This window comes from Drosophila subobscura, chromosome U (genome assembly GCF_008121235.1).
Source record: "Drosophila subobscura isolate 14011-0131.10 chromosome U, UCBerk_Dsub_1.0, whole genome shotgun sequence".
NCBI lineage: Eukaryota > Metazoa > Arthropoda > Insecta > Diptera > Drosophilidae > Drosophila > Drosophila subobscura.
Window position 1 is genome coordinate 19,868,768 of NC_048534.1, and position 23,184 is coordinate 19,891,951.

General features: G+C 43.3%; 2 protein-coding genes across 5 annotated transcripts in view; both read left to right on the forward strand.

The window, feature by feature from the left end:
• The window catches only part of LOC117902549, a 36,249-nt gene extending 24,933 nt beyond the window's left edge, over positions 1-11,316 (forward strand). Inside the window, exons 5-10 of one of the 2 annotated variants that reach the window (XM_034813987.1) lie at positions 7,391-7,541; positions 9,437-9,571; positions 9,623-9,813; positions 10,412-10,558; positions 10,619-11,003; positions 11,067-11,316. In XM_034813987.1, the coding sequence (XP_034669878.1) occupies positions 7,391-7,541; positions 9,437-9,571; positions 9,623-9,813; positions 10,412-10,558; positions 10,619-11,003; positions 11,067-11,213 (1,156 nt within the window). In that variant the 3' untranslated portion in view covers positions 11,214-11,316. The remainder of the gene's footprint in view (positions 1-7,390; positions 7,542-9,436; positions 9,572-9,622; positions 9,814-10,411; positions 10,559-10,618; positions 11,004-11,066) is intronic. The other variant, XM_034813988.1, reaches the window with a different exon arrangement.
• LOC117902553 lies at positions 3,038-22,158 on the forward strand. 3 transcript variants are annotated; one of them, XM_034813992.1, is made up of 5 exons: positions 3,038-3,044; positions 18,608-18,911; positions 20,315-20,547; positions 20,605-20,828; positions 21,301-22,158. In XM_034813992.1, the coding sequence occupies exons 2-5, from the start codon at positions 18,635-18,637 to the stop codon at positions 21,494-21,496; spliced, it is 930 nt and encodes a 309-aa protein (XP_034669883.1). In that variant the 5' UTR covers positions 3,038-3,044; positions 18,608-18,634; the 3' UTR covers positions 21,497-22,158. The 3 variants fall into 3 exon arrangements, with proteins under 3 accessions (XP_034669883.1, XP_034669882.1, XP_034669885.1); XM_034813991.1 differs by lacking the exon at positions 3,038-3,044 and adding an exon at positions 13,908-14,042 and having other exon boundaries at positions 18,542-18,911; XM_034813994.1 differs by lacking the exon at positions 3,038-3,044 and adding an exon at positions 13,908-14,042 and having other exon boundaries at positions 18,542-18,911; positions 21,325-22,158.
• Positions 22,159-23,184: the final 1,026 nt, after the last annotated feature.

Here is a 23,184-nt window from a genome sequence, read left to right on the forward strand (position 1 = left end):
GCGCGTCACTCAATCAGAATGATATTATTTTTAATGGCGCAAAATGGATACAATAAACACCCCGAGTACGAGTACGAACGCGTGGCTGCCACGCAACGGACACACGGGGCACGGATCGGCGGGGACTCGTCCTCACATGAAGTTCGGTCGTCGGAGGCTTCGCACGCCACTGCCGAGAGGCCCATAGCAAAAAAAAGGATGAGGACGAACTTTTGAAAGGGGAAACTTAATTACATTTCAATTTGTGCTATCCCAGACAACTGACGTGAAACGTGGGATCCTTGCTAAACAAACTGTTCCGCATATGTCACTCACAGGTGCTCGCGCCGCAGCGACTGTTGCTCGCTCGGAGTCCCGGGAATGGGCACCTCCGCCGCCGCCAGGCAAGCGCTGTGCCACCGTGACGATGCTCCTGGCCCAGCGCATAGCACGCAACGCTTGCTGGTCAGTCGACGATGAGACCTGCTACAGTGCGAACAAGATGAACGTGTGGCAGACGCTCGAGTATCTGTCCGGGCTGAGCCTACGCAAGCGCTACAACTACGAGGGCTATGCGGACACCCAGAATGTCATACGCAGCCTCACGCCCTCCTGGCGACGCGACAGCTTCGCGGAGAAGGCCAAGGCCGAGGAGGCGGCCGCTGCCAGTGCCTCTGCCACGGCGGCCAAGTACCCCAACGAGCGCGCCACCAGCACGGGCATGGCCATCATTGCGGAGTCCCCGATACCACGAACCAGTGTCCAGTCGAGTGATAATTTGCCACTGCGAGCGGGCTCGAAGCCTTCGAGTGGAGTGCGCCGGAAGCAGCGAAGCCGCAACAAAAAACGCTCTGGTCCGAGCTTGGATCCGGAGTACGCTTTGTCCGCGGAGGACCTGGAGGATTTGGTCAAGTGCACGTAAGATTTGTACGGTGATTGATAGAGAAAGGTAGGAAAGAATTCATGGAAAGAATCACAAATTGTTAAAGGAAATTGAAGTCGAGAAAAACAGGCGGCGTGAAGATGCACCTTGATGGTAAATCTGTCGACTGGCTTGAGTGGTGGCTTGTAGTGGCAAATATTGTGTGAGTAGTGAGATAAAACTTTAACTGATTTTTGAATTCGCATATGGGAGATTAAAGATGAAATATTAGATAGAAGAGTGCTTCAAAGTGCTTCTCATCTTTCAAAAATTTCTCAGCAAGGGAAAGTTTTATTTATGGCCGAAAATCTATGAGATTTAAGATTTAACAAAGAAAAACATTCTGAGTTAAGGCTTCATATATGAGCTCTGAAAATGATTTGCGAGAACTCAAAAAAGTTTCAACCGATAAGAGTTGTTCGGTGGTGCATGCTCTACCCAAATTCAGCTTCTATTTTCCATATTATACTCAAAATCATATTATAAAGTTTTATGTACATGGCAAAACCATTCTCAAAGTCAACATAACCGTTAAAAGAGCGCGAATATATACATAACAAAGGTGCTTATAATTTCTTCAGTGTATCAAATGCAGAAAAAGTTGTAACAAAAGCTTAGCGAGCACACAAACCCTCGCTGGTTTCCGTCAATGTTTAGCATAGACACACACCCATTCGTGCACATATTGGTGTGGCTAGAGAAGGATGGATTGACGCTTAGTTTCACCTTCACACCTAACTTTGCTCTGCTAAATAATAAAACAAAGAGTTAAAGGAATCCATAATGCAATTTCACTCAAAAAAAAACATAAAAGAGAGTGATAGTTTTAGGTGAAAAAGGAAGTTGCAGTTGCAAAAATATTAAAAGAGAAATGTTGCCTCCCAGAAGACACACAAACTAAAGATAAAGTGAAGCTGACATTGGAGTATCCGACGAAGCCAAAATGAGGCTCAAAATGTAGAGGAAAAAAAAGAAAGAATAAAAGAGAGCCAAAGGATTTATCCAAGTTACTTGTTGAAATGTCAGCGGACACCTTTCGCGTTTGCCGGAAGACGTTGCAATTAAAGTTTTTTGACTGCCAAAGAGGCGGCTTCAAAGTTGTGCCAAGTGGCATGGACCGGAAATAACAGGGAGAGACGAGTTTCAGAAAGTGGCTGCCACTGCCACTCGCTGCACGTTGCAATGTCAATGTCAGCGAGGGAAGCTCCCCCCTAAATAGTCCTCAAGCTCGATACAAAGTGTTTGCTCAATTTCCGCGCTCCGAGTCGATTAGAGGAAATTATTGTATGTCTTGTTGGCATGAAAGGCGGCCATAAAGCGAAATTGTTATCTGGTTTCAACGGTAATGTGAGACTCCCTACCAAAACACAGGCCTAGGCCCTATGCCACACGTCGCTGTGCCTCGTGCTTCATGCCCCTCTGCTACTTGGGACTCTCTTCCCTTTGCAGAATAGTTTGCCATTCTCTTGCGGAGCAAACTTTCAGTCACCGATTTCGTGCTTAGGCACACACACATTGGGTTAGGGCAAAACCCAGACACACACACATGCAGCTACAATGACAAGAAAAAACAAGATCTAACGGTGAAATAAACACCGACAGTTTGTTGGCCGTAAACCAAAGCAAAAGGGAGTAACGGCATGTAGTTAGTACGAGGAGCGGATTTGCTGTCCCGCGGCATAGAAATGGGAAAAGAAATAGAAATAGAGTTGTCACCTACAGACAGGTGAACCTTCAAAACTTTTTGGCGATTTTAGTGCACTGAGCGCACAACTTTCAGCTGGAGACCAGCTTGGATTTATATAGCAAATCGAGTGAAAAGATTGTGAGCTACGGCACTTGCGTACTTTTTCTACTTACATATGTATGTACATACATATGTACATAAATACAAATATACCCGATACTCATTCAGTGGCTATGTATGTATGTATGTGTGTATGTTTGATTGCTCTTTCCTCTTTACCTAGTTAATTCGAACTTAAGCATAATGGATCTGTTTCAATGCCGCTTATTCATTTCCAACTGTCTCTCTTTCGATCTTCTCTCACTAACAACAGCCGTTATAGCTCACTCCCCTCCAGCAAAGAGCGCACACGGCAGTGCGCTAGGCGAGAAAGAGAATGCAAGAAGAGAGAGAGAGGTTGAGAGAGGGAAAGTAAACTTATGCAAGTGCTGCGTAGCGATCGAAAGCTTTTTGCATCGTGTTCTTCAACGGAACTAACGGTGTTCAGCTGATTCAGATTTTAAAGAATTGAAAGGCTGAAAGGCAAATGTAAATTCTCTTCTCAACTAAAGCCAACAACAGATACTCTCCTAAACAATCTTATTTCTCAGTGAGACCGAAAAGTCGTGATTATTCAGCTTAAAGTTTTACACTCCACCATCAATGCTCTTTGTTTCTTGAAACATCAACTCCAGTCTGTCTCAATCCCACTCCTACTAAAAATAAAACCCTCTCTCTCTGTTTAACTGCTGACATCTCGCGCAATCCTTTAAAGTTTATGGACTGCTGTCTTTAAGAGTCCACAAATCTTTCGCCAGTGTAGTCGTATCAATGGTGAAACTTGTTGACACACTGCGTCGTATACTTTGTCATAATATTGACATTGGTGTCATGTCATTACGCCTAACATTAAACGCTTTACGCTGGATTCCCGAACAACAAAACATGCGATGGGGGAGACGACGTCGTCCCACCTGCCGGGACAATGCCAGAGCTGGAAACGGAATCGGGCGCTGACTCTGAAACGCGAAACTATGAGAGGGCGAAAGTAAAAGTAAAAGTGGGAGCTGGCGGCTGGCGGCTGCCACTCGACGCCACACACATGTGTGGCAGAACCGGCAGCGGCACCAGCAGGCAGCACCAACCTAAAACCAGGAATCCCAATCAAAGGTTGCCCCATTCGCCGGTCGTCTTTGTTCAGTGAAAGTTCCGCCAAGTTCTGCGTTCGCCGTGGGGAAAATCCGTGTACAAATGAGAGACTAAAAAGTGATGCAGAGAACTCCTCTAGAGGCCAAAAAATGATGCCGACAAAATCGAAAAAGAAACGTCTCCGTAGACTGCCGCACATAATGGAGCTGGAGATCGAGGAGGACTTCCTCATTGACTTTGTGCAGTGCAATCTGGAGCCGGAGACGAGGTACAGGATGCCCGAATCACATTTCAATATTCACGCCAAGGACACTGCTTCTGGGGGCACTCTGGCGCATCCTGGGAATATTTATTGTCGCCCCACTACGTGTTGCAATTATCAATTTTAATGGCAGAATGGCAAAAGGCATAAATGTCAGGCACTTCGGCAAAATTTATGCACGTTCCAGGCATTAATTAGCGTTGCACAGGCAGCAAGGATTCCCATTCTGCAGTTCTTCTTCTGTTTCCCAGTTTTATAGTTTGCCCTTTCAATTAGCCAATGAGGACGAGGCGAGGAGGCTGTAAACTAATATGGTTCCATTTCCCTCACAAAAGCCCAACGAAGCGAGTCGCTAATTAAGTCATAAATGTCATCAATGAGACGGGGAACAGCCTCTTCGTTTTTGACACATAGCCGGAGATGGGAGTCTCAGATAGCTAGAAATTTCGAAGTGGGTCAATAGTTAGCTGCGTTTCTGGAGAGGTGTATAAGCAGCAGCAGATGGGAAGTAGAAGAACAGGGCGCTTTTTATCAGGGTACTGTGATATCGCTAAAGGAACATCCGAACCATCATTATACCCTTGAAAAGAGTATTTAGCTGGGCCACCCTTTCCCTTCTCCGAAGTCTATCCTAAAATCAAAACTATAGATTCCTCCGATCCAGAGTCCCCTACTTTATATCCTCTGTGCATGCAAAAACAATCCAATAAACAACACACAAAAAACTACATCAAGTGCGTAAGATTTACCATAGGAATAAATAATAGCAAAAAGCGCCCATAATGCCTGCAGCTGTAACCAGTGCATAAATCCCATATTTTATATGGTTTACCTGTGTCATTAAGAGCGGAATGTGGCCACAAATGGCTGTATGGCAATATGTGCTATTGGTTGGCTGTTAACCCATTCGCAGTCAGCTCAAACCCCCCACGCGTAGTGCAACCGAAGCGAACTCCTCCGCAAATGGTGTAATAATCATAGAAACGGCGGCGGAGGTTACGGAAAGCGAATCAGAGTGCCATAAATCATGTCCCACCTGTGTGTCTGAGAGCATTCGTGACAGTTAGCGGATGCGACGATGAGCAGTGCAAATGTCATGGGAGTTGCATTTCGCGTAGGGTAACGCGGAAGTTGCAATAAAAACCCACGTGGAGGAATATCTTTTCTGTGGGTTAGAACTTCCGTTTGTCAGGGTTTCTGTGTGTGGAAAGGAAAGCTTGTACAAGCCATAAATCGAAGCTCGTAACAGCAGCGGGAAGGGCGACTCTGTGTAGGCCACAACAGACATGACAGATTGGTTCCTCCAGAGGCAATAATTTATGCATGTGACCCTCCAGCCACGACCCCCAAGACATGTGAGACACGAGCTAAGTTATTGATACGACGACAACATCCATTGATGTCCTGAAATTTCATTATCAATGTCAATGCTGAAAGGGGGAAAAGCAAAACCCCTCCTTGCCACCTGTCCCATATTGAAAATTGATTGAATTGAACTTTGATGACTTTGAACTATTGCGAAATGCGATTTTTGGAGGTCGTCGCAGTCGCAGTCGCAGTTGAGACATCAAAGCTTACAATGTTTCAACTCTGTGAGAAAGTGTGCCAAGAAGAGGGAAGACCAAGCTATCATTCGTTTCTGATTGGAAATGCATGACGCTAGAGTTAATTTTTTTGGCGCTGAACCAAACCGCAGTCAGGCAAACCTCAAGCAGTTCTCAGGCATGGCTGTGGCCACGAATCAGGCCAAACCTGCTGTCTATACCCTACATGGAATGGCCATCTAATTGTCAGCTGAATGACAAGGATTAATAAACCCCAACCAAGGAGAGAGCTACCCCCATGTGAGCTCTCATGACCTGACTGCATTAAACTGCTTTATGGCATGTAGAAATAAAATACCTATTTACCATATAAAGAAACCAACAAAAGGAAGGATGGATAGATAGACAGCACCATGTGTGCCACCTTCTGCTACTCTGTCCTCTGTCTATTGCTAAAAAGCCTAGCGAAATTCGCTGACGAGTCGAGACAGTGTCTCTGCCCCAACCCTTGGGTTACTCCTTCTAAAAATCCAACCAGTGCTCAGAGTTCTAGTCTGCATGTCTAAAATTACACTAAATTGTCGGCTTGGTGGGGAAAGGCGGGTGTGCTGAGGTGAGTTTATATATTGTTCTTGTTATTCTTGCTGGCTGGTGTGCATATCATGTGCAAAATATGAGCCTCAGGCTCGGAACAGTGTCTGCAATAGGAAAAGTAGCAGCAAAGTTATTGCTTTTTAATGGGGGATAAGCTCTGTTAGAACTAAATCTAAACTTAAATTGCTATATTTTAAATAAATGGGTTTACTTTGGAACCAATTATTGCAAAACTTTAGAAATATCGCTAGGGTTAAGTGCAAGCCAAGGTTAAAAGTGTTGTTACATATATCCTTTTGGAATTTCTGATATTTAATGATACTTTTTCTGTTGACTTTAATTTGAAAAATAGCTTAGCATTGAAATTACCTTTTCACCGATTGCCGACTATTTCTTGTAGAAAAATATTGGGATGTTACCGCATTTAGATGACATATGATATAATATATTATGACAGATTATATTTAATTCTTTTGTTGTCAATGGTAATGGCAAAACATATCTAAAGTCTGTCCTGTTTTGGGCCCATAAAGATGCGCAAATTTCCAGGGGATTATAGCATCGAGATGTACCTCTAGAAATTCCCCACTGATCAGGGAATATCATACATTTTCAAGCTTCAATATTGGTGGAAATTTTAGAACATTTTTGGCCCGATTAAAGCATTCAAACTTGTATCCAAAAATATTGCTTTACCACTCAAAGAATTCTCGCTACATTTATTGATTTGAACTTCCTCGAATAACCCTTTAGCCTTAGATTTTGTCACACTGTGCCGTAGAGAGAAAGTGTTTGAGTGTTTGAGTGGGTTGGGGGCTCCTTGCTCCAGCGCTGCTCCTTGTCCTTGTGTTGTCGGTTTCGGGTGTTTGGCAACCAAAATAAAATAAAATAAAATCCACCAGCTGACTGACTGGTGGCGGAGTTGGCGAACGCAGCGTATGAACAGCTACTCCGAGTGTGGCGCTATAGTAACACAAAAAAAATATATGCGGCTCGACCTCATTCGTTGCCAGGAGTTACAAGCGCTCACAAACGCTGTGCGGACCGCGGATCCATGTGGGATTTGCCCACCTAGCAGAGACACTCGGTTGGGCGGATTAGAAAAAGGTTCGGCGCTTAATTAACCGGGGAAAATTATTGACTCACATTTACACCTTGCTCCATGGGTCATTAATAATCGCTTGTTTTTGCCTCTGTCTCTTGTTTCGCCGCAGTTTCAATTTGCCGCGCATTAGCGCCCGACTGGAGCGCCTGATGGGCACCAATGTGGTCAAGCTGACGGATCGCGCGTACATGAAGGAGCTGCGGGAGCGCATCGACGAGGATTACCGCAAACAGCTGCTGTCCCGCATCCGGGCCCGTGAGGTAAGCAGAACCAGAACCCAAATCTTTATATTTTTACCCCAATTAGCTTTGAGGTGGGAGGCTCAGACACACAAATGTGACCAATTTGTTTGGTTGGTAATTCAATTTTCATAAAGTTCTCCCTAAGAAAATAACGCAAAATGTGAGACAAGAGACCTAAACAAATTTGACGCCCCAGAGTCACGTAGAAGAGCAAACTTTAAGAGGATGAGGAAGGGTTATACTCGCTTTGAGGGTGGTTTTGTAACGAAAGGAGTTTAGGGAGTTAGCTAGGGATTTGCTTGAAGACTATAATGTAAAAGTTTCATTAAGATAGTTTATTGAGTACTCACTGAAAGATTATTTTCTGTGCAAGAGAAGCAAAGCTCAAGCTGTAATATTGCACTGCTAACCTTCTACCCTTTTACTTAAGGTATCCGCTAGTCTTTTTTCTTTTGTTTCCTTCATCTTCCACTTGTTTATTGGCTGCGATTTCATTTTCTTGCTTACCCTTTTCAAGTTTGCCCTTTTTTCAGCGAAAGTGTCCCAAAGTTTTTCAATGACGCCGACACCGCCATCGCCCACTCATTTTTCTTGCGCCCCGCTTGCCAGGGGTAAGGGGCATTTTAAGGGGAAAGCACAAACAATTGAATTCAATGAGCCTCCGACATGAAAATGGCAAATCCAAGCCGTCAAAGTAATAAAAATTAGACCAGCAACAGACACAGAGACACAGCACATACAGATACCCGGCGAAGAGTCTTTTTGGAGCTCTTTTATGTCTGTGAGACATGCGAGGTGGGGGGAAACTATGAAGTACAAAGTGCTTCACTGCGGATACAGATACTTAGAGATCTGTCCGTACGATATGCAATTCCAAAAGGGAAGGAAAACTTTATTCACGCTTCCAATTGCACTTTTTGACGGGAGCTGCGCAATGCGGCACGGAGTAGCAGATAGAAGTGCCGGTATAAGGTGTCAGGAAATTGGCCCTTGAGTGCTAAGAGGTAGTACACACAGACATGACTTTAGGGGGTGTACTGGGGCACCAAGGACGACTGCTTAAATTAGACCAAAGACAAAATAAAAGCTTTGCCAGCCGCTAAGAGGCTCAGAGTAACATTTGGCTTTGATATTAACCGCAGACTAATCGTTAATGAAAGGAGCTACGGCATTGTGGATATTTCGACTAAAGGTTACGCTGTAACCTGTAAACTGCTGTAAATAATTTTTCTAAGTTTTTGCAGAATCAAACACAATTCAAAATCAATTCACGCCTTGTCTCTCTATTCCCATTGATCGCTATTACTAACGGCGCTTTACGCTTTACGCAGGTAGCGTTGACAAAGCAGACCGTCAGTAAAGCTGAGAGAGTCAATCAGCTTGCTCTCAGAGAGCGATTTATGCGTAAACCCAAATGCATTTAGTAATAAGATGACGTGCGGAACTTTTGCAGCTCGCTCTCTCAGCTCTTAGAGCGACAAGCGCTAGAAAGAGATAGCACTCTTTTTGTGTTGGTACTTTCGTTCATACTGACAAACGGATGATTCTCGAAAGAGAGTAAATGGGGAGGGCAGCTTGGATGGCACTTTCGGCTACCTGCTTGCAGTGACCTAACTGTAATTTGTTCCCTTTGCCAAATCGGCGTTTCGCTGCTGTAGTTTTTATTTGCTGCGAGATATTTTCTTTTCGTTACACACTCCTCCATAAATGTAGCATTCCGCCCTTACTTTCCATTTACTGGGTACAACAACAGCCGCAGTAGCGACTAACCACAAACATTCGTCTTTAATATAAACCACACCACAACAAATTGTTAATCAAGAACTACCACAAATACGAGTGAATATTTGGGCGCACAGCTTGTAATGCCATCAAGGGCAACTGAGCTAAAGTGAAATTAAATATTTTCTCAGATGAAAGAAGTGGAGCGGGAACGCATGCTTATTATAGAGGGTAAATCGGATGTGATACCAGACGAACTGGCCGACGATCCCATATTCATGGTCAACAAAGATGCCAACTTGGAAATACAGAAAGAGCGCTCCAAGGTGAGTTACCAGACCCAAGCCTCAGCTCATCGTTTACCGTACCGTTTGCAGTTGAAAACGAGTCGCGAGAAGAATGCGGAGCGTCTGAAGCTGCAGGGCGTAAAATGGGAGCGAGAGCGCCTCCAGCACGCTGCCCAGGAAGCCGAGCTGCTGGCCAAGAAACGCGAGAGGCAGCGCGCCCAAAAGCTGCTGGTGGAACAGTACCGTACGGAGGATGCCGAACGCGGCATGGACCTGTTGCGGTAAGTAACCGTTCCCCCACACCCAAATATCTCCGCCTCTAATGACTGTTTAATGGCTGGGAGAATGTTGGCAAAATTAAAAAAAGCGCCAAACGATAACAATACATTATTCCGCGTTGTCGCTCAACGCCTTCTGCGGGGCTTTTTATCCTTTGCAGAACGTGGGAAAAACGCGCGGGCGGTGGCTGAACCCAGTGGCTTACGCTGGGGCTATGCAGTGGAGTTGGGGCATGTTGGGAAATTTATGAAAAATGTTTGACAGTTTTTGTGTACACTCTAATAAGGGATAATTTCACGTTACGTGGGTTCTTTATAGGGTTCTTCCTTTACAATGTAGTTCAATACAATCCAAATTCTAACGATTACCAAATCCTTTAGGTTCTCCCTTCTAAACACCCTAATAACACCACCCCAAGAAAGTGTATCTACACACCCGTATATAGCCCCACCAGATAGAAGCATTTTGCTGTCGTTAATACATTTTAGCCGAGGGCATCCCCACATTAATATGCATGAGTTGAATGTTTGGCGAGTTCCTTATGGAATCGCGGAGCTAATGAAAAAAAAAAATCCCCTGCCTTTTCGCATTCGCCCACAGCATTGAGAACGAGGATTGGCGCGAGTGCGAGCAGAGCCTGAAGGAGTTCCTGGAGATGGAGCGTGCCAAAATGAAGGAGCGTTCGCTGCGCGTTCCCCAGCCCTTCTCCTCGGATCCATTGGACATACAGAATATAGTGAAAGCAAGGTAAAGTACAATTCAAGTCTCTGAGGCAATGTGTCACCTGTAATACCCTGTAATTTGCAGACAAAAGTTCCGCGAAACTGAGCTGCGTATACGCAATCAGCTGGAGGGTAAACTAAAGGACCCCAGCACCCCGATTACGGCCAGGGAGTTGAATGAATTCATGGAGGATGCACACCGAGCCAGCATTGAGATGATGCGTGAGACATCGATGGACTCGGTCCATGATGCGCTGCCGAGAAAATACCTGGACGATGCCACCGATGTCTCCGACGAAACGATTGTCAGCGAGGATGCCATCAGCCTGACACTGGCCAAGCAGCAGTATGCCGCGGAGCTGGAAACCGAAATGGAGGATGAGTTCAATCGTGGACTGCTCATATCCAAGCAGCAGTACGATCAGCTGCGTTTTGAGGATGAGAAAATTGTGGCGCTACGCAATGCCAAGGTGGGTTCGCAAGAAAGGTGTTGCCTCGGTTCAGCTTTCCTCTAATTTTGTTTCCCTTTTCAGGACATTCGCGAACTCTATTTACTGGCTGAAGAGATCATCATGGGCGACATCGTTGAGGAAGTCGAAGAGGGCGAAGAGGAGGCTGGCGAGGAGCAGGAGGCCGAAATACCCAGCTCCGATCACGAGCCGGAGGCCAAGCCGGCCTAAAGTATTATTATTTTCATTTGTTTATCAGCGTTGGAGCAGCGAGAATCTGTCTGTGTTTTCTCCTGCTTCATTTTCCACAAACAACAAAAAGTTATACAAAGTTTTCGTACAAATATTTCATTTTTCTGTTGGTTTTTTTTATAATATTTTGTGCAAAACCTCAACGATTTTTTGTTGCAGAATGTAATCATTCGATTTGGGATTCGAAATTGGCTAAACGTCAGCGTCAGCTGTCACCCAGACACGCTGATGATTTGATTTGTGTCATTATCTGTCATTGCGGTTTTGGTTTAATTAAGGCTGTGACGCGTTGACGAGGCCCATATAATCATACCAATAAAACGTACCAAAAAATCCAGAAATACACACGGCAATCGCTGGGCGAACTCATTGGGCTTATTGCACATTTCACGTGCCCGCAGACAAGTATGCTACAAATATTTGCTTAGTGATAGAGCCAGAGGGAGATATGGTGGGGGTTGTTCTCATTAACATTTTCGCCAACAAATCTCTGGCAGCTAATTACTGATATTTTTTTTAGAGACAGCTAATGGCAAATATATTTGTCTTTCAGAGGGAAAAAGTTGATGAAGAGCTATAAAAATTTTGGAAAATTAATTGGGATTATGTTTTAAAGCAAAGGATTGTTAAAGTAGTAGAAAAATAAATCCAAAATTCCCCATTTTTTCCATTTCTGTTTACCAAAACATCTCCAATGCTAACTCCAAGCGTTTTCCCTACAAAACCGTTTCCCAGAACACCCCGTGGAAATCTCAGCGTAATTAGTTTTGCGATAATATCATTATCAATTGCACGTCGCGGCGCACCGCTTATTGAGCGGCACGACACATATGCCCCCTATTGCACAAGCCCCACAGGAAGGGCGTGACGCAGGCCCATGGCTTGTGTGTGTGTGTGGGTGGTTCAAGGGCCTGATGCAATTCGATACGCAGAAACCGTTTAAGACGATTTCAATGTGAAGGAGGAGCAGCAAATACAAAAAAAAGGCACGAAAAATAACAAGACAATGACTAAAAATAGTCCAGATAATATCTAAAAATATAACTTTTGGCAACTTCTCATATGGCTTCCCCACTCACGTCTTTCCAGCCCAAAGAACACTTTAACTTTGCAGCGCGGTATTGTTATTGGTTTTCTCTTCTCTTTTCTGTTGGGGTAAGTGTCATCTTGGGTTGCCCCCGGCAATTGGCAAAAAGAAAGCCCTCTATATGCTTATTTTGTCGGTCCGCCTTTTAGGCCAAAACAACAGAAACACACACTGGAAACAATACCAAGGAGAGAATCGAACGGGGGGGGGAATGCAAATCAGGTGGGATTGTGCCACATTACTCACAGCAAATTTCACTTTAAAGTGTCTTTCATTTGTTGGCCTGCGGCGAGTCGCCACATCGGTTGTTGACTTCTGAGTGGTTCTGTTACTGTCCTGGGTTCGTGTCTTTCAGGTTTGCCGGCTGTTTGTGTCTGCCTTTGCCAGGGATTTGTTTCTGCAAGAAGAGGGGAGCAGCTTATGTGAGAAGACGATTGAGTGAGGTAAAGGCTAATGGAAACCCTGGTGATAAGTTCTGCAATTTAAGTTGAAGAATTGAAAAGGATATTTTATAAATAGCTGAAGTCGTTGGAGGTTCAATCATTTATCGATAGACTTATTTACAGATTTTAATGATAAATTATCGATAGCTTACAAGCATCAGCAAGTGTTATGATTCCACCATTAGTACACCATCTAAAAATAGCTACAATTACTTCACTCTCCATTAGCCTATCTTTCCATTATTGAAGCACCCTCTATTACATTGGGCACCTCCTCGATTCTCGTAATACAGCCCAGATTTATTGTCCCTACGCTAATCAAAGATTTATGATACCCTTCGGTCTATTTGTGCCCCACAATCAGCCTTCAGCCTGTTAATAAACTATTAATAGATGGTTATTTTGGAACCTCATTGCACCTCCCTCCCTTGAATCATGACAAAGCAGCCCCACACAAAGTTCATGGGAAATTGGCGCCAAAATCGCTTTAAATTCTAGAAGGATTTGCATTAGAGGGATTTCCGCGGCGTCATCCTTTGGCGAAGAAGTCCCCTAAGAGTGCAAAGACACACCCACGCCAGCCGAGAAATTCCATGAATCAAATGACGCGTCGGACTGGCATATTTCATAAAGCCGCGCGTATTGTCAACAAATCCCACACTCTCTGAGGGGGTGGCCTCCATGTCCTTCCTGCTCCCCCGCGCGCACCTTTGCCTAGGTGTTGACCCTGTGACGCTTGTGCCTGGCTGCTGACTTGTTGCCTACTTAGCGGCGCATATCCTTGGCTTTGGGTAAATAATTGCCAAACATTTAGCTTTGTTTTTACGCCCTCCCGAAAAGTTTTCATCAAAAGTTTAACGGTTGTAAATGTGATGAAAATATTTCATTGATAAGCAGAACAGAAAAACATTTTTGAATCTAAAATGCAAAGCGGACCGGGGAGAGTGCCGCACGCACTGAAAGCTTTTTTTGCAAGCTTTTACGCAATTTTTGGCGCCTTAACTTCGGATGTGGAATCCCACAACCACAAGGCAACGCATCGCATCGGTCGGTGGCCTCGTCATCGTTCGTGCCGAATCGGCTTCGGGTTGGTTGTCGCTTCGGCATATGCGTGGCCTTTATAAAAGGAGTCGGCTAGGCGAGTCAACCACGCAGTGCTCAACAAGTAGTAGGAGCAACAGTTGACAACAGTCCAGACCAGACCAGTCGTCCTCCTGGTTCCAGTTTCCCAGTTCCCATTGTCCAAGCAAGTGTAACGGATTAAAACGATAATTTAAAGTGAGTGCAAAAGAGAGTGCCACAAACGGAATAAATGATATAAACAAACCCATGAAATGTATTCCCAAAATAAACTCATTTTTGTGGTCAGTGTTTAATGGGAATTATTGCCTAACGAATGCTAAAGGACACACAACGCGAAATCTTAGAAATGCCGTCGCTTTCGTCATCAACTTTAATGTCAGACAGAAATGCGTGTCAAATGAATTGGAATTGTTTTGCTTGTTGCGGGGTGTATATCATGTGACTTCTAAGAATTTCAGGAATTTCTAAAAAAATATTAGACATTTTGGTGCATTTTTAAAACACACTTTAATTAAAAGTGCTACAAGATATGAAAATATATGAACACTTTTTTGTGGCCAAAAAGGAAAGACTGAGAGGGATATAACATAATTAAAATAGCAGCTGAACGTTCGATATATTCTTCGTACAAATTCAAATACTTCACTCAAGACTTAAAATTATGTTTGGTACATTTTTGTAAAGTTTCTGACACACATTTTGGCAGCCCTAATTTTCCCATTTGCATTTCGCGAACTTTCTTAAATTTTCGAGGCACTATTTCTGTGTATTAAATGTTTATTTCAGATATTTTTGTTCAAGCAATTACAACAAAATCGAGCTGTCAAAAAAAATTTTCTTTGGCGAATTTGCAAAAATGTTGTAATAATGTTAGGGACAATTTTAATCCCAAATTGCGACAGCCTGACCTGCCCTTAAGTTTAAAAAGATTAAATAACATTTACTTCACTTTTTTTGAACCGCTTCAACATTTTTTGCGCGTCCAGGGACTTGCTTAAATATTTTAGCAATGTACACAGCTTCAAGGAATCCCCCACGAGGACAGACACAAATGTCAAGCGCAAATAAACCAACAGAAGAGACTCTTTGGAAAACAAATACAGAAAAAAAAGCATAAAAACATTGGCTTTCCTTCCATTTCCGTTTCAACTCAAACCCGTTGAGTATCACGTCCGAAAATTCCTTGAGAATTGAATCTAAAAGAAAGAAGAAAAATATTAAAAATACAAGTAAAATTGAAGGTGTTTCAGCCACCCACTGGCATGTGTCCTGCGTGCTATTTCTGTATGTACTTTTATGTGGAGACTGCTGAACCGACTTGGGGATCAAATTCTAGACCGCAGGCAATGACATTCCCCCACTCTCAGATCGCTATTACCGACGCGACAGTGAATACGAGTAGCCTTCTGCATTGATGTTATAATATACCTTATTATGTTGACTCGAATATTGTGGGAGCTGTCAGTCTCTGGCAGGGTTCGTTGCTAGGCTTAAACACTTGCTAGGTGATGCCCCATCAATGGAGTTTCTATTCTGATTTATCGCATATTAAATGTGGGTAAAAGTCACTTTCAAATACACACTTAAAATGACTCTAGAAGTTGTCTATCCTCCCATTTCACTCAATTTACTTTTTCTTATAACCATTGTCATCTGAGCATCTGTTTTGGCTCCAAAATTTTTGTGTAACCTTTGAAAATTCTTGCCAAACCTAGACCCTGTCTCCGCCGTTGAAAGGTACTTTCGACTGGTGTGTCCCAGCTGGCACAATCCAATAAATATGAAGTTATACAATCGTCATCAACTGGTCAGGGCGTCTCTGTGGTATTAGAACATCAGGCAGAGCTTGACTAATTGGCTCTGCTACACGGCCATATGTCAGATGCACTTGTCTCGCCTCCAGCCTCCAGCCTCTTTTCCACTATGTCCATGTTTATCTTACCGTTTAGTCACGCTAATTAAACAAGTTTTTGCACTACTCGGCACTATAATACAAATGTCAAGCTTTTCGTAGGCAAAGCCCACGCCAAAAACCCTAACCATACATTACCCCCAGGGTTAGGGCCCACTTTCTTCTGTATTTTAGCTCAATTTAGCAATTAGCCGTGTGGTTATTGCGAAAGGAGAATGGCAAACACACACACACACACACAAAATATATAGAGAAACAGGTGACAGGAAAAATATGCTGTTACAGTTGCCGTCCTTACACTCACTCACTTATTGTACCCCTGGCTCTGGCCCGTTCTGGCCAGTAAATTAATTTCATTTTACCTAGGGGACAATGTTCCAGGCCCGAACGCACTTTTTGTACACCAAAAAGTAGTCGTAGGATTTTCGAGGGTATGTTGGGTGGTAGAAGAACTCCAAAAGGTTAAGGTGTAAGTATGTATAACTCGAGACTAAATACCTCTCCTGATCGGGGTTCCAACTACATATTTCCAATGCAAAGTTCAGTGATGCAAGTAAAGTTGTTCTTAAAATTATTTCCACATATTTTCCTTCTCATGTTCAAAATAAAATTTGGATCAACTTGTAGCATTAGCTACTGAGTATTTTATAGTCCTTATATCTTTCTGCCTACTGCTGTTTTTTGTTCTCTATCCACTTTGCGGTCTTTGTGTCAACAAGTTAATTAAAACATTTTGACAACGATTCCTATCTTGTTTGTTCGTTTGTCCTTTCTCAGCACTCGATTTCGGACTCTCTTTTTACACTCAGTTGCTCTCTGAAGTTTTGTTTCTTTTACTCTCAATTGCCTTTAACTTCCGCTCTTCACTAACCAACACGAAAAGTGTTGCCTACTTCTGAGTGCCAATCAAAAAGGAAGTAATTGAAAAAGTTTGTTTTCCAGAGAAATTGAAGAAATTAAGGGTCATGCATGAAGAGAGGTGCCGCCCGAAGCCTTAAGTTTATTGCAATTTATGTGGAAAATTAATGGTATTTGCTTTTTAAAAACAAAACAGTGCAGAACGAAACCAAACAAATGCCATTTAAAGCTTTATTTCTAGTTTATTGCAAGTTTTGTGGCAAAAATATCATTATTTGCTTGGAAAAACAAAATGGAAAAGAATAAACCAAACAATTTATATTTAAAGCTCTATTTTTGGGCAAAATTTTCACAGAAAATATAATGGCAAATGCAAACATAGAAAAATAGATACAAATTTCCTTGTATTTTGAGTAAATTATAAGCTTCACACTTGAGTTGAATGATTTCAATCAAACTGAATCGAAACGTGCCGTGAAATGCAAACACAAAAATTCCGCCTACCACAGAAAATTTTAATAAATTGCCAACTGGAAAATGCAGAATTTATTTTGTTCCTTTTTTTTACTTTTTTGATTGGGGCGTGTGTGAGTTGATTTATTTCTTGTGTTTAATTAGGCGTTAAATTTTATCTAATTTACAGAGGAAACGTTTTTCGTCTTTAAGGGAATTTTAATGAAATTAACTAACATTTTTTAACCTCTGTTAAAAATAGCTGGAAATAACACAAAGCTGTGGCCGAACCATTTTTAGAAATTAATTTCACTTTAAAATAAATCTTCACACTTTTGAGCCCCCGCTGTTTTATTTATAAAGCAAACATCACATTTTTTCCTTAGTTCTCTTTCTCTTTTTGCTGTTTTTCTTTGCTTGGTTCACAAATTAAGCCAATGCTAGACATCGCCACGAGACCACAAGTGCCAAAAGTTCCATGCAACCCATTTATAATATTCATCAGGCAAAAGTTATTAAACGAAGCAAGAAAAAACAAGATAGAAGACCAGGAGAAGCCCCTGCCATGGCTATGGCCATGGTACTGGGCTTGGGCTTTGGCTTTGGCTTGGGCATGGGCTCAGCCTCAGCTAATGGGCTGCAAATCCACAGCGAAAGGGTTAAGCCGACCTTCGCTCTCTGTCTCCCACTCGCTACTCGGCATCGCTGACAACACGCGCCTTCCCCTCATACCTAATTAAATGAGACGACAACAACGCGCACCACAGTGGCCGCATAATGGAAACGCGGTGCAGTACATGACACAGCAGCAGCACCAAACAACAAAAAGACACCTAGCGCACAGTGGTGCAGGGTTAGGCGAAAAAGGGTTGAAAAAGTATTTTCTGTGGGGGACCGATATTACTTAAAGTAATTTAAGCTTTCGTATGGACCATTAAAGAATATGATAAATGATTGGAAGTCTTACGTAGACTAATAGAAGACTCATAAAACAGAAATGCAACCAACCAAACATATGACAAATTACACACCTTTCTTGTCACATTCCATTCCACTGTGCACGCGCGCGAGAAGACAGATTAAGCGAAGAAGAAGGTGCCGAGAGAGAGAGAGGGAGTGTGAGTGCAAACAGAAAGCGAAGGCGGTGGTGAAGGCGCATGAGAAGCAGGCAAAGTGAGCTGCGAAGTTATCTAACAGACGCTTTTTGAGCTTCTCCCTCGCTCACACACACGCCCTTTGTTTTTGTTCTCTTGCACGCGTTCCTTTCTTCATCTTCTGCTGCTGCTGTTGCTGCTTCGTGGGTTCTTCGCTTGTTTGCGTGTTTATGCGTGCATTGTTTGCTTAAACACAAAAAGAGCGTCACCCACACGCAGCCCGCCAGCAGCGGAGGCTGGAGTGGGGGCATCTCTAGCTGTAATGGTAGTGATGGTAATTACCCTCATGTATATACATCACCATTTATGCCTTGCAGAAAGGAACGAACGACATCAAAACCCGCGCACTAATCCCGAGGACAACAGCCAGGACACACACACAGACAGACAGTGCCAACAGCGGCGCCAACATGAAGCCCGACCTTCTTTCTCTCTGCGTTCTGGCAACCCTGATCTTGGGCTGTAACACACGGCACGTCTTTGGCTTTCTGACTTCGCAGAGCCAAACTTCCGCTGCCGCAGCACCCGCTACAGTCGAAGGCGGCCTCGATGGTGCATCCTCGCCACAGAGACTGCATCTGCCGCCCATCTTTGGTGCTGGCATGCCATCCCATCAGGCGCGTCGTCAGGGCCCCCCAAAGCTGGATGCCGAAGCACAGGAACGAGCGGTTTACGATCCCGGCGATGGTGAGTCAGTCATAAACTTGAATTACTGCAACCCTAACAGCAACAGGCAATGTCGAGGGGTTTAGTCAGGTGCTGGCTGGGATTTCCAGGGCGTGGCTAATCGCACTTCGATGGGCAAAGCATTGATAGACAATTAAATGGGTCAAAGTGTTGCCTCTAAAGGTCGCCCAGGCAACCATGCAAATCTCATTTGCAAGCACAATTTTTTTGTTTGCCGACATTTAGGCGACCCAAACACAAGGACATAAAACAGGGGGGGGGGCACAGGTTAGGAATAGTGATACATGGCATGCACTTAGCCGTGACCACCGCCCGCGCCACATCATCCACTATTATAATGGACAAAAGGGCACTGGTGGTCGCTGAACATTTTTCGGTCAATGAACAATTTTTGAAGTGCCCTTTACACATGTACATACATATGGGCAACACTTGTACGTGTATTGACTTGTGTTCTTCATTGTGTGTGTGTGTGTGTGTGTAGAGCACTTAACACGCCCACAATTTTGTTGTTATTTTATGATTTTTTGTGAGTTTTTGATGAATTTGATTTGACGTTTGCGTTTTACGTCACCCGTAAGGGTACAGTTCCAGTTCAGCAGCATTGACAACCCTAACCCTTTACGCCCACCGCTGCTATGAAATTATCGATAATTCGACTGGTTTTGAAATGGATTTGTTAGGGGAGGAACAATGGTGTGCAAATTATGGCAAAATTCTGGGTAACATTTCAAAGAACTGTTCTACCTTTATCCTCTCTACCACTTCAAGCATTAAGCGCTGCTGAGATTTCTCTGTAAAATATTCAAACAAAACATGTATCCAAGAGTATCCAAGAGTATCCAACAAGTATCCATGTAGCCAAACACAATCTGTTTTTGATCAAAGACTCGTTGCACTCTCAGCTATTTTCGGAAGAACTTAACTCTAAAGAGGCCTCAACTCGGGGCCAGGGCATAAACCCACAAAGCCTACGGCTGGACACTGACAGGCAGACAGCATGGCAAAATGAGACAAAAGGCAGACTGCAGCCCTGCCTGACTGACTGACTGACTGTTGACGTCAACAAGTCGTGGAGGGAATAGGGCTGGAATATAGAGTGAAACTCATTGCCGCCAGTCAATTTCCGTTTGCATATTGAAACGACGCCCGCGCAAAGGGAAAATATGTTTTTTAAGCCGCAAAAAGGAGCATCAGACAGGCAGACAGACAGACAGACAAACACAAACAAAAAAACTATTCAAACTTTCAAATGTCAAGCGGCGGAAGTGCTCATGGAGGGGCACTCCGAGCGAGAGAGAGAGAGTAGGAAATGGTTGAAGGAAGTTGTGGCCGGATTAGCGGCAACTTGAGTAAACATTAAAACCACAAATAAGGACTTTGGTTTGCTCATTTCACGGCAGAGCTGCTGCACGCCCTGAATGCCGAACGGGAGCAGGAGCTGGCACTTGGTCTGGGCATGCAGCCCCAGTCCCAGTACCCGTCGCAGTCCCAGTCCCAGCCCGACTATGCGGACACCGTTTACAATGAACTGGAGTTGGCCAATCAGTTTGAGACGCTCAAGAAGCTGGAGGAGGATTTACGCGCCGAACAGGAGCTGGTGGACAAATCCGCTTTGCTCATGAAAATGCTGGAGGTAAGGGTGGAGCAGGGTGTGGCTTCCTCCAGGAAATAACTAACACAAACTCTGCAGGATCCCACGCTGGAGACTTTGCCGCTGGTTTATGTCGAGGAGGAGGAGGATGAGCAGCAGCAGCACCAGCAGCTGCCCGAGGGCATGATTGCTTCCGCTCCAGCCCAGGATGACTATGCCGAAATGGAGAACACCGTGCAGGACTTCGTGCTGGGTCAGAGCAAGCCGAAACGTTCGCGTTACTATCGTCGCTATCCATGGAAGCGTCACAACAAGAATCGCGGGTAGGTTACCATATTTTCCAGGCAATTCAATCCACCCAAAAAAAATCCCAAAACTTTCCCCACACTTGCTAGATTTTTCCCTAGTTACCACCCACAAGATTTTTGTTTGTAGTTAGTGAATGTTTTTTTCGGTTTCTTTGGTAGTAGCTTAAAGACTTTGTATATAGAAATAATCAGGGAAATGCTAACCCAAAGTGCCAGCCACAAATGTCATACGAATCTCAGCTTTAAGTTCATAATTTTCCATGGCAATAGAGCTGGGCCTTTGGGGCAGCATTTCCGCTATGAAAATCTCTTCTAACATGTCTAATGCCCATCTTTAAGAGTTTCTCTAGGCCAGAAAACACACAAAAGAAAAGACACACTGAAATCCCAAAGAGACCAAACCTCTGCCGCCATTTACTACCAACTAAATTTGAACGTGATGACGTGAAAAAGATCTTTCTAATTACATAACTGTTACCATTATCAGTTCTTACATGAATTCTATCAACAGCAACTATGAACCGGAGCTGCGTTATGCCTGTACGCCCAGCAAGGAGGATATCCTCAAGTTGCTCATCAATTTGCATGAGAATCGCAAGGGGAATCACAGCAAGACGGTGAACTTCTGTAATCGCAAGCGTCCGGCCAAGGCGGTCTTTACCAACATACGATTTCTGGGCTAAGAAGAGAGGTTACATCCGACACATCCTAGGGGATACACACAGGACACACACAGGACACGACACGAGACACGACACAACAGACTCTCACATATGTATACCAAGCATCAATTGTATATTGCTGACAAAGTCGAGCGCATAAAAAACTGGAGAACAACAAGCACTAACAATTAGCCTAACTAACTAACTAACTAACTAACTAAATATATAAACTAACTAAAGCTTAACTTTGTAGAGAACAATTTAGAGCGGAGTTAGCGCTTCAACTCTTCCTCTCCAACTCTCTCTCTCTGTCTCTATTTCCTGCCTCCCTTAACTTTAATTGTAGAACAATTCCAAACTTTTATAGCTCTCAATGTGTTGTATATACTAACTAAAGTAAACTAACTAACTAACTAAACTATTTAGACAAAGTTCCAAGTGTTAATTGCTAAAACGAAACAAAATATACGTTGCCATATCATTAAAAAAGAAAACAAAACAAAAAGAAACATTTTAATCGTCCCGCGAGCCATGAGTATTATAATCTAAATAAATGGTGTGGAATACCCGCAACTACTAAATATCATTGCTAAATATATCAATGTGTATATATAAACATCTATGTATTAATATGTGTATGTATTATCTGCTATATCTAATGTAAAGTCGATAAATATACATGTATACGAGTATTTGAAAAATAAAACCATACACTACAAATATTCTTGTGCAATTATAACAATAAAGAGAGATGTGTGAGATTCAGTGGAGAACTTGTGGAATTATAAGAAGATGAATGTGCTAAAGAACAACTACAGGAAAGGTTATTTTGTTCAAAATAAATACCCATTGGGAGTTTTTCCGAAATAAATATAGCATTCAAAAAGTATAAATCAAGAAACCTTTTAAGATTGAAGTGAACAAAAGAAGAATTACAAGAAAGAAGATTAATTTCAGGCACACGGAAACACAATGCAATGTGATTCCAAAACCACAAAATTTTGTATTAAATTTAACGATTCTGATTGATTTGAATTCTTTTGAATCATTTGTAAAATTCCAGTGCATTGAACACTTGGCAGTGGCTTCAAACAACTGCAGATTGCTGCTCGAATGAGTAAATAAATTCCATGCAAAAGAATCTCTACTACTATTTGAAATGCGTGAATGGTAAATCTTTGTGTAACATCACTTAGATGTGCAGCATTTCATACAAATTTCTCATCTCTACAAACTTTTTTTAGTCCAGAAATCAAAGCCTTTCTTTTTCCATTAATTCGCATTCGATTTCCTTGCATCTGTTCAAGGTTAGCTCTTTGGAGGCTAACTTTCCAGAGAACTGAGAAATGACTCAAAGAGATATTTTGTAAGCTGTCGCACCAGTGCCACTGCCAGTTCCATTACAAATCCCCTTCTTTGTTTATCCCACATAAGTACTGTGATTGTGGCGACGAGTTGACACCTTGGGCTGGGAAGTGTGAGAATGTTTCCAGAGAATGTTGGCACTGGCGCTGGCCCCAACACTGGCTCCGGCGCTGGCCCCGACATTGAGCAGAGATTCTGGGCGCTCTGGTGTGTTTGTTCTTGGACAACAAACACTTGCCACAGAGGTTATCTATATGACGAGCACCGTGGAGCTGCTGCGGATGACAGCGGAAGCGGCAGCAAGTGCTGTGTGGGGACCAGCTCGTGCCTCATGCTTGGCAATG

Coding starts and splice junctions, on each gene's coding strand:
- LOC117902553 (XM_034813992.1), top strand. CDS start 18,635: ATGAAGCCCGACCTTCTTTCTCTCTGCGTTCTGGCAACCCTGATCTTG. Junction 18,912..20,314: donor GGTTTACGATCCCGGCGATG/GTGAGTCAGTCA, acceptor ATTTCACGGCAG/AGCTGCTGCACGCCCTGAAT. Junction 20,829..21,300: donor CGTCACAACAAGAATCGCGG/GTAGGTTACCAT, acceptor TACCATTATCAG/TTCTTACATGAATTCTATCA.